Raw genomic sequence first — 10,712 nt, 5'->3', positions numbered from 1 at the left:
GTAGACCATTTTCCCGTCAGCCTGTTTATGTTTTGAAGTGACGGGGAACAGGTTTCCTCATATTAAAATCGAAAGCCTCAGCAGACCGTCACTTTTCTTATACTTTCGGAGTGTGCGTGTGTGCGCGTGTGCGTGTGTGCGCGTGTGCGTGTGTGTGCGCGTGTGCGTGCGTGCACGCTCCTACACAGATCTATTTCCATATTCACTAGTAATCAGAGAAACGCAAATCCAAAATACAGTGAGACACCGTGTCACACATACCGCCGTGGCAGAAACGCCGGGGGGATGGAGCCACAGGGGCTCTGGGGCTGTGCGCCCCACAACCTGCCCTGCCAGCAGCACACCCGGCCAGGAGCGGGAGCCCCCGGGAGCGCCGCAGCCCCGCGCTCGGCCGCGCGGCCGTACCTGTCCCAGTCCTCGTCGGCAGCTCTCCTCCTCCACGACCGCTCCGCGCCGGGCTTGTCGAACTGGTCGAAGTCGTCGTCTGTGAGGGAGACACGGAGGGTCAGTCTCGGCAATCAAAACAGACGCGACGCGTCACGACAAATGCTGAAACGACTTTTTTTTTTTGCAGGTTCCCGATAGGACATTATAAAATACAAGTTTCCTGTGTAACAATTATAAATACTTTACCCATTTTTAATAATGAAAAAATTTTAAGAACAAAGCTACTCAAAGAAAATCAACTTATTAAACATTATTAGGCATGAAAAATCACTAATAGAAGTTTCCTTAAATCAGAAATTATAAAATACTTTTACAAAATGATTTGCGTTTATCTTGACTACAACTGTGTAAAAGGAAAAAACTGCCGATTTGCTAAAACTTCAGCTTTTATAACACTCTCTGTAATCTTGATACTCCAAATGCATCATGGGGAACAAAGACCTAACCGCAGGGAAGCAGGGGATGCAGAGAACTGCTGAGTGACGGAAATGACCCAAACCACGCATACACAGGTGACCCCTGAACACCGTAGGGGTGGGGGCACCGACACCTCACCACGCAGTCAAAAACCCACGCATAACTTTTGATTATTACACCGCCATCCCTTGGTCTCCGTGGGGGATGGGTTCCAGGACCCCCCGACACCGAAACCCTCAGCCGCTCAAGTCCCTGATACGCACGGCCGAGAATGACGCACACGGTAACCCCCCGCTAACTCCGCGCCTGCGGGCTCCTCGCGGCCGATCGAAAACACTGTTTCCACCCACAGTTGGCTGAATCCGTGGACACGAAACCCGGGGATACAGAGCACCGACGGTCCGTTTACCGAAAACAATCTGCACGTAAGTGGAGCCACGCAGCTCAAACCCGTGTTGTTCAAGGGCCAAGCTAAATTTCGAAATTCCCCAGTTGCCACACTTAAAATGTTAAAACAAACATGAGAGTTTAACAAGTGAAATTTTAAAACACATTTTATTTAAACAGGTATATCCAAAAAAGTATTACAGCATGTAATCAACACAAGAAATATTAATAAGATATTTTACGCTTTTCCCACATCGAGTGTGTATTTCACACACACAGCACCTTCTGTATCTCATCTTTAAAACTACTTTTGTTACTAGGAAAATCAAAGAACTGGAATTAAAGTTTTTCACGTTAGATGCGCACAGAGCAAAGAGGCTTGAGAAGCAGCAGCACAGACACCCCCCAGGAGAGGCCGCCTAGGGGAGCCAGGTGACATAAACACCAGTGACGCCCCGGCAATTTCTCCAGCCTAGAGCTGTAATGAACCAGTGAAGTTCTGAGAGGGCAATACACCAGTGGTGGCAGGAAGGACAGGGCTTTCTACGAGCCCGGGCGGGAGACACGGGGGACCCAGTGTCCCTGAGGAGCTCAACTTCCAACACAAGAGCCATGAGGGCCCGCCTGCCACTCTCTGCAAAACTAAACAAGTTATTCTTAATAAAACAACTGTTTAAAGTCTCCAGAATTGGTTCTAAAAACATACAGCAAATACAAAACACTTAAGAAATCCACTCAGATCTGGTAAGAACACCTGCAGAGACCCGTGTTCTGCACGGAACCGACACCCCACCACACACCCCCCAGCGCAGCAGCACGAGGCCTCCAGAACACAGGCCTCTCTGCACACCTCACCCTGCCCAACGGCCTGGTGTGGAGGCCAAGTTCTGCGTGAGGGCGAGTGACAGGCAGGGGCCCCACTGTGGCACGGACACTACTGGCCTGGGGGTTTCACACCTTGAGAAGCAAGCCAAGACCTAGGGCTGCTGCCCAAGCTCCCTCTGCCCCCGCCGCCCAGGCACTCAGCTCCTCAAGTGAGAGTGTCACAGACAAGTACCCACTGTCCCCACCCACAGCACAAGAGCATGCCCAAGGGAAGAGCAAGCCTTAGAACGACAGAGAGCTCCAAAACTCTGGAACTGAAGCCCCAGGTGCTCTCAAAAAGGTGAGGGTCTTGGAGAGAGATGAATGGAAGAGTCACTGGAGACAAAGACTGAACTCCAGGCTACCTGGTGTGCTAGGGAGAAATGGAAAGACCCCAGAGTATTGTGAAAGGTGTGGGCAGAGAGACAGAAAGAGCCCTGCCAAAGCCCACCAACCCAGGGTGACTGGGCAGGCCGAGGCTGTAGCCCCTGAGGACTGACATCAGAAGCTTCGCAGTGCTGGGGGCGGGAGAGGATAGGGACAGACTTCTCAAACAACCTACCCAGTCACCAAACGAGCAAGCAAACAACAATAATAAGCCAAGGGGACAGGGGGAGACCAGCAACCGGAGATGATACATTATCCAAAATGTCCAACTTCCAACAAAAAAATTACACGACATGCAAAGAAAGAGGAAAGTATAACCCGTAACCCAGCAGGAAAAAAGCAGGCAGCAGAAACCGCCTGTGAGAGGGCCAGATGTCAGATTTAACAGAAAAAGACAAATTTTAAAGAAATCATGATTAAAGAACTAAATGAAGTCGTGACGACAACACTGCATCAAACAGACAATCTGAAAAAACACGAACGAAAAGAAATGCTGGCATTAAAAAACAATGACATGAAAAAGAGAGGAGCGCCAACTGACCGACAGCAGGATCTGTAAGCTTGGAAACAGACCAAAAGAGATGATCTCATATTTAAAAAAAAAAAAAAAATGAAAACTGAACACAGCTTCAGAGAAATGTGAGACACCGCTAAGAACAGCAATATATGTGTAATCGGAGACCAGAAAATAAGGAGAAAAAGAAGCAGGGGAAAAAATATTTTAATTATAGCTGAAAACTTCCCAAATTTATTGGTATCTATTAATCTATATGTGCAAAAAGCTCAACAAACTCCAGGTAGAATAAACACAGAGATTCACACACACACATGTCACAGTCACGACGTCTCAGACGAGGAGAAAACCTGAATAGGAAACTGCAGCAAGATTAACAGCTGATTCTCCAGAAACAATGACAGTCAGAGGCACAAAGTGCTCAAAAAAGCAATTCTATACCCAGCAAAACTATCAGAAAGGTGAACTAGGCATTCACAGATAAACAAAAGCAGAAGAAATGTGTTGTGACTCTCTGTAAAAATAAATGACTCTCTGTAGTTGACTAAATTGTGTGCCCCCGAAAGACAAACTGTGAATGGAACCCAAAACCTGTCCAAGGAAACTGGCTATAAGATAATTCCAAAATAAGAAAGTGCAAGTCACACAAAAACTCTAACTAGAACTGAGGTCGCGAAACCTGTATCGTTCACTTGTTTGACAATCCTTTCTTGTGCATCTAATGAATGCCAGGCATCGTTCCAAACGCTCAGCATACAAGGGTGATAACAAAAACCTCCACCCTTGAGTAGGTTAGAGTGAGACAAACAATAACCCCGACACACACATGTGTAATCTAACTTCAGGTCTTTACAGGAAAACAGAGCAGGAGGGTGAAGGAGATGGAGAATGAGGCGGGTGTGAGCGGGCCCGCAGCATCATGCCCCAGAACGTGCAGGTGCAGACTGCTCTCTCCAGAAGCTCTGGCCAGGAAGGTACAGAGATCGAACAGCTGCTTGGAGGGGCTGTCTATGAAACAGAAAGGCTGTGTGTTTGGTGTTTTAATGCGGGAGCGAGGCGACCACGTGCAGCTGTCTGCACTGAAAGGAAAAGCATCCGGCAGAGTGAAGCACAGCAGGAATCATACTGAGGGAGGTCTCTCAGAGGAGGAGAGCCGGGAAGCCGAGCTCGCGTGTAAATTCGCGGGAGTGAGGAGGGAAAGTTTGTGGCTGAAAGGCAAGAAGTGGAGGCCTCTATTTAATCACCTCTATGAATCACCTGACACCAAAGAAACGGGGAAATTTAAAAAGTAATGCGGTGACATAATGCTACAGCAGCAGACGGAAATGGGAAAACACACAATTCCCCAAAGGAGTCAGGAATGCTTGTGACCGTGGGCAACTCTGTTCTTGGACAAGGTATGTTAAGTGAAGACCACACCTAATGAGGCAGAGAGCAAGAACACACTTTCTGCCCCGGAACATGGGACACGAAATGGACATGAAAAAACCATGGCTCCAAATCCTAAGAACGAAGAGCCCTGGACCCGTTTCTATGCTCGTACTCTCTTCGGCACAGAGGCAATATGTGTCATACTGAGCAGAACCGAGAGAACACAATGTGTCCCCAACGGTCCCAAGTTGTAAAGGAAAGGCAGCACATCCCTGAAGGCTGGGGGAAGAGGAGCTCCCAGGGACAAGAGTGGCCAGGCCCCTCACCTGGAGACTGTCCTTCCAGGCTACACTGGCACTAGAAGTCCTAGTCTAACAAGCGAGCCTATCGGGTAGCTGTAATTCTTCTATTTCGCATTCTCACAGGAACCCGGAACTTGGATTGGAATCTTTACAGCATATTAGCTTGGAACAGGGTTCTAGCAACTGGTCCAACGGTCAGCAAAGTACAGTCCTCGGGCCACCTGTTTTTGTCCGAATTTGACTGCTGCCTGTTTATGTAAATAACGTTTACTGGAACACTGTATGCCAACTCAGTGACATATTGTCTGCAGCAGCGTTCAAGCTACAGGGGCAAAGCAGAGTCATTGCAACAGAAGCCTCGTGATCTGCAGAGCCTGAAATATTTACTCTTTGGCCCTTTACAAAGTTTGCCAATCTCTGCTCTAGTCTAAAGGTCCAAACCTTCTTTCTTTTGCCTGAACACCGTTCTCATATATTCTGAATCAGTAACAGAGTCAACAACCCGTATTTTACAGGTGAGAAAATCCAGCCTTTTATTTAAACAGCAACTAGAAAAAAGAATCGGGATCATGTTCAAGAACTTTGAAAGTGAGCGTATTAGCCCTACGGTAAAACTATCAAATTCTGAGTCACCAAGCAAAATTTCCAGAAAGAGCCCCTGTATCATGTTGTTTGAAAAAGCTTGTAGTCGCTGTTTAAAATCTCTTATCTGGGCCCCTAACACAGCCTTCGTGTTCGCGCAGTGCAGTGCACAAGGTCATCTGTCTGCCTGTCCTGCAACCAACTTCCTCTTCCTGTGCAGGGGGGCGGGGGGGGGGGGAGGGATAAAACGGTCAAGTCCTGAGGGACGGCGGGGCTCTCCTCCCACCACAGCCGTCATCACAGCTAGAGCCTCGATTGCCCTATCATCCTGGGCAGCCCGAGCTCGGCCAACTGGGTGTCACCATTATGACTTAGAATCAAGAGGAAACGACACCATTTTTCCCAAGAATCTAGACCTTCTTTTCAACAAGTTAAACTTTCTAGAATGCCAAAGATCAGCTGCTGAGTTGGAGAAGTTCACGGGAAGAAATGTCAAAGACAGGGAAAAAGTCCTCTCCCCAATCTGTTCGTCCCTCCCACAGACTAAGCAACAGCAGGGCTGACCGGGCCCTCCGCAGCGCTGCGCTCCCCAGAGGCTCCCTCCCTGTGTGCCCGAGTTAGGGTCCACAAGGCAACACACTCCCAGGAGGCGAGAGTCACAACTATCATCACGGTCATCCTCAGGCAGCAGAGGCAGGGCACACACGCAAGGCACATGCGAGGTTCTCAGAGAGGTCAGGGGAGCTCCTGAAAGCCACGCGTCGCATCTGGACTCGTAGGAGCTGCCACAGTGAGTGGCGGCTTCCTGAGTCTCAAGACCATGGAAAGTCAACACGCCCAGCGCTGCTGGCTGAGACGGCCCACGGGAGCCTCCCCAGTCTTCAGAGTCCCAAGGGCTCCTGGCCGGGCCCTAGCAACAGGCTGAGATGCCAGAAAAGGTTTTGCTGAGCGCCGCACCTCCAGCCTTCACAGGGGCCGCTGAGAAGCGTCGAAGGCCCTTCACAGCGGGAATGCACGGCACGGCTCTTCTCCCGACCGCATCGAGGCCGATAAAACCCCCGTGAGCCCGGCACCGCTGAAGAACCGAACACGGGCTTCACGTCACTCCGACAGGCTAGCATCTTACATTATTTTCCCATTTAATCCATCCCCAAATCCCCCTTTCACAGATGTGAAAACTAAGGCTAACCAAAGTTAGTAAACAGCAAAACCAGATTTTAAACTCAGGTCCGCCAAGTACAGTGCTCTTGAATTTATTCAGGAAACAACTGTAGTTTACACACCCTCTGATTTCCTATATCAAAATATTAAAGAGCAACCATAAGATCCTGGATGTTCAACGCGGATCACTCATTCATGGAACCAACTGAAAATCACGCAGGCAGAATCACTCTGAAGTACAGGTTATAATCTGATGGCTACAAGACACATGCTCTCTTTGAATCATCTTTCTTGTTCTGTTTTTTTCTTAATTGACCTAGTTATCAACATTTTAAAAACAGAATTATATTATAGGAGTTCTATTTGCTCTCAAAAAAAGAGGGGAGACTATCAAATGAACTAAAACAGTGCACCTACACTCAGCCAAACCTAAATCAGCTAAAGATAAACAGCAGTTGACCAACAGGAACAAAAGTGCTGTATCTATAAGAAAAGATTAAGAGGGCGTGGCAGCCGGAGAGCCTGTCTAGAAGGAGGCCTCCCAAGCAGTGGGAGGCCTAGCCCCGTCCCCCCTGTCACAGAGCCACTGACTTCTGTCCTTCTCCAGCCTTCCACGTCCTAATCCTTTACTTACTCTGTGAACTACCAAAGTACCTATACTTCCAAAGAACCTCAAGGAACTGTGTCACCACTTTAAAATCCAACACGTGTGTCCGAAGGTAAAACAAAAAATAGAAGGTAGAAACATAATATTAAGAAAATTTCCCAGAACTGAAGGATACATATTTCCAGACTAAAGTGTCCACCAAATGCACAGCACGGTAAGTACAAAAAGACCTATGCTAGGGCATTTTAGAAGATTGGAGAAGGAAAAGGCCACATACAAATGATAACGAATCAGAATGTCATCATACTTCTCAAGAGCAGAACTAGAAGCCAGAACACAACATGGCAATACCACCGAAAATCTAAGGAAAATGCATTCAAATCTAGAATTCCAAACCCGACAAATCATCACTCAACTAAGAAAATAAAGCAAGAATTTGTTCAGACATGCATGGCTCTCAAAAAATTTACCTTCGACACACCCATTTTTAGAAGCTGAAGCACTCAACTTTATGTTAATAAATTTGAAAATATATAATATAAAGAATCAGTTTTCCAGAAAGTCATCAAAATTGACCGGTGAATTTAAATAGTAGGGCAATAATGATAGAAGGAAAAGTACCTTAAAGAGGCACCAGACTCAAAGGCTCTGCAGACAAGAATTCCTCCAACATTTAATAAAGGAATTTTTACACTGTTCCAGAAAACTTCACGATTCACGCTAGGAAGCCACCCTTAACATAAAAAACAGGATAGCACATGTGCACGCACAAATATAAAGGAAGAAAAGTATAAGCCAACCTCTCTATGATCAAAATTAAATCCTAAAATGAAATCAACAATATAGTAAAAAATAAAACACGCGAAACAAGATTTTGGATCCATCCAAGGGTGCAAGGTTGGTTCAACATTGGAAATCCATCGACATGTTACCTTACACTGAGAGATTAAAGAAGGGGCCTCACAGATCACCTCAACAGATGCAGAAAAAGTATATGATAAAAAATTAAAGATCCAATTCAAAAAAACTTTCTTCAGTAAACAAAAAAATAACTATCAGAAATCTATAGCAAATACCGTACTCAATGGCAGAACAGAAAAGTCACTTATCAGTACAAGATAAGACAAAGATGCCTGCCATCACCCATATTATTCAACATTATGTTGGAGGGCTTGACAATGAATACTTCTAGGATGAGAAGTACTAGAAAAAAAAATGAGGTATAAATGCTGGAATAGAAGAGTGCAGATCTAACTAGAAAATCTAAAGCACCAAACTATTAGAACGAAGTTCCAGTAAGTTCCAATAGGCCAATTGTATATAATCCAATTACAAAAATAAAATAAACTTTTCTTATTCATCAGTAACAAATTTAAGAATAGGATAAAAAAAAAACTATGCAATCCATAATTACAACAAACGTAAAATATTAAGGAATAAAACTAACGAGAACGAACTATATAAAGAAAATTTTACTAAAGCAAGTCCCGTAGGAGTAGGAATCTGTCTGGTCTATTCACTATGCATCCAATCTCAGAGGTGAGTGAGGAGCACAGAGTAGGTGTTCACCAAACAGATGACTGACGGCCAAAAAAGAGCTTGATGGAGACATTCTTATTCCTGGATGACAGAGCCCATATTGTAAAAATATCGATCATCCCAAAATTATGTTAATAAACCAAATGCAGTTCTAATAAAATTTTCAGTAGAATTCTTTATAGAACATGAATAGAGATTCTGAAGTTCATTTAAAAAAAAAAAGCACAGGACTAATCAAGTAATTTCTAAAAAAGAACACGCTGTTTAATACACACACATACGATGAAGCAATAATTGTTTTAATTATGAATGGGAATTTAATATATTAGGAAGATAGAGAACACAATAAATCATATTGGAACTGTTAAAAGCCCCAAATTCACATCATACCCAAAATCAAATGCCATACGGAATAAAAGCTAAATTTAAAGCACAGGAGTATAAAATATTAAAACACACTTATAAAAGAAAGAGGACAATAATCCTAACATACAAAGAAGTCTTTAAAATAATGAGAAAAAGACCAATCACCCCAATTAAAAAAAGACAACTGATATAAGCAGGCAGAAAACTAAATACAGAATATGAAAAGACACCTAATTTCACTAGAGGTGGAAGGCTATATAATTTACAACACTGAGGCTATTTTTCTGTCTCAAGATTATAACAAACTTTAAAAATCCTTAGAAAGTGTCTGGGAATTGGGGTACTTTCATACATTACTAATGGGAGGATAAAGTGGTACCTGTCTTTTTGAGGACAACTTGACAGTGGCCATCAAAATGTTAAGTATATGTACCTTGTTACATAGTATTTCCGCTTCTTGAGGTATCTACCTTCCAGAAATATTTGCTTAAGCATACCAATATTTGCCTTGCTTAGCATAAATGTTTAGTGTACATTTTCCGCAGGAGTGAAGAAAAATGAATAAATGAAGTCCCCATCAGGAACATGGTGAGACGATCAGCGGTGCGGCCATACCACCGCTGCCTGCCACGGGAAGATCCCCAGGACCTGCTCCTCTGTGCAGAAGACAACTGCGGAATACCACGCGGTGCCATGCCTGCCACAAGACGCCACACGGCTGTCAATGTGCAATTTACATATGCACAGGAAAGGGCGCAAAGCAGGGGTCCCCAAGCCCGGGGTCAGGGACAGGAACCGGGCCTCAAGGCAGAAAGTGAGCAGCCAGCCAGCGAGCGAGCAAAGCTTCATCTGTATCTGCAGCCGCTCCCCAGCGCTGGCATCACCGCCTCAGCTCCGCCTCAGATCGTCAGGTGTTAGATTCTCATAGGAGCGCTGGTCCCAGATGCCGGAAAGGTTGGGGACCGGCGGCATAAAGGGATTCATAAAGAAAACATTTCATTCTTTAATTCGTCCATGTGTCAATTATTTGCTGTATTTACTATCTGCCAGGAACCTGGAATAAATGGCAGGCAGCATTCCTGTCCTCATGGGGCTAAGTAACATCACGAACTACGACAAATGTGCTGAAGGAAACACGGGAGCCACAGAGGCCGGAGCTGGGCACACGTGGGACAGGACCACCACTGGAGGAAAGCCTCCAGGACCCGCTGGGGCTCGCTGGGCAGGGCTGAGGGCCAGCCGCAGAAGGGACAGGCGACAGCACGGCCACCTCCGGCAGAGCCTGCACCTCGGTGAGCAGCCTGGAAACTCCAAAGCATCCAGGGTGAAGCCTGCAGAATCCCCTAAAACAGCAATTCTCAAACTTTCTGGACTCCCAACTTATCGAAGACACCAAAAAGCTTCTGTTAGTGTGGATTACATTCACCGACATTTACTGCGTTAGACGTTAAAAATGAGAAACTCGAAGAGACATGCAAGCGCACATTCCACTAGCCAGCTGTGTAATGATGTCCTCGCGTGTCACGCAGCCGCCAGACACCAGTGAGAGCACGAAGCAGGCAAGTAACAGTAGTGTTATCCGTGAAAACAGGGAGTTTTGACCCAGGAGTGCCCCGACGACACTCTGAGAACGACGCTCCCCCCTAAAAACAAACACCCCACCACTTTGACCCCCGAAAGTAAGCAAGTGAGGAAGGCAAAGCCCGTATTTTCGGTTTAACTGGAAAGGCTCAGCTCTAACTCGCAGATCATCTGGCAGAAAAGCGAC

The 10,712-nt window shown here is 45.8% G+C and overlaps 1 protein-coding gene across 1 annotated transcript in view; it reads right to left on the bottom strand.

The window, feature by feature from the left end:
- Window positions 1-10,712, bottom strand: part of RBM33 (RNA binding motif protein 33) — a 124,229-nt gene that overhangs the window by 106,014 nt on the left and 7,503 nt on the right. The window contains exons 2-3 of the mRNA XM_023536733.1: window positions 6,229-6,346; window positions 406-484 (exon numbers count right to left, since the gene is read on the bottom strand). Of these exons, the coding sequence (XP_023392501.1) occupies window positions 406-484; window positions 6,229-6,346 (197 nt within the window). The remainder of the gene's footprint in view (window positions 1-405; window positions 485-6,228; window positions 6,347-10,712) is intronic.

Source organism: Pteropus vampyrus, unplaced genomic scaffold (genome assembly GCF_000151845.1).
Source record: "Pteropus vampyrus isolate Shadow unplaced genomic scaffold, Pvam_2.0 Scaffold168, whole genome shotgun sequence".
Lineage (NCBI taxonomy): Eukaryota > Metazoa > Chordata > Mammalia > Chiroptera > Pteropodidae > Pteropus > Pteropus vampyrus.
The sequence above is the reverse complement of the archived record's forward strand: the minus strand, read 5'-3'. Positions and strand labels throughout refer to the sequence as shown.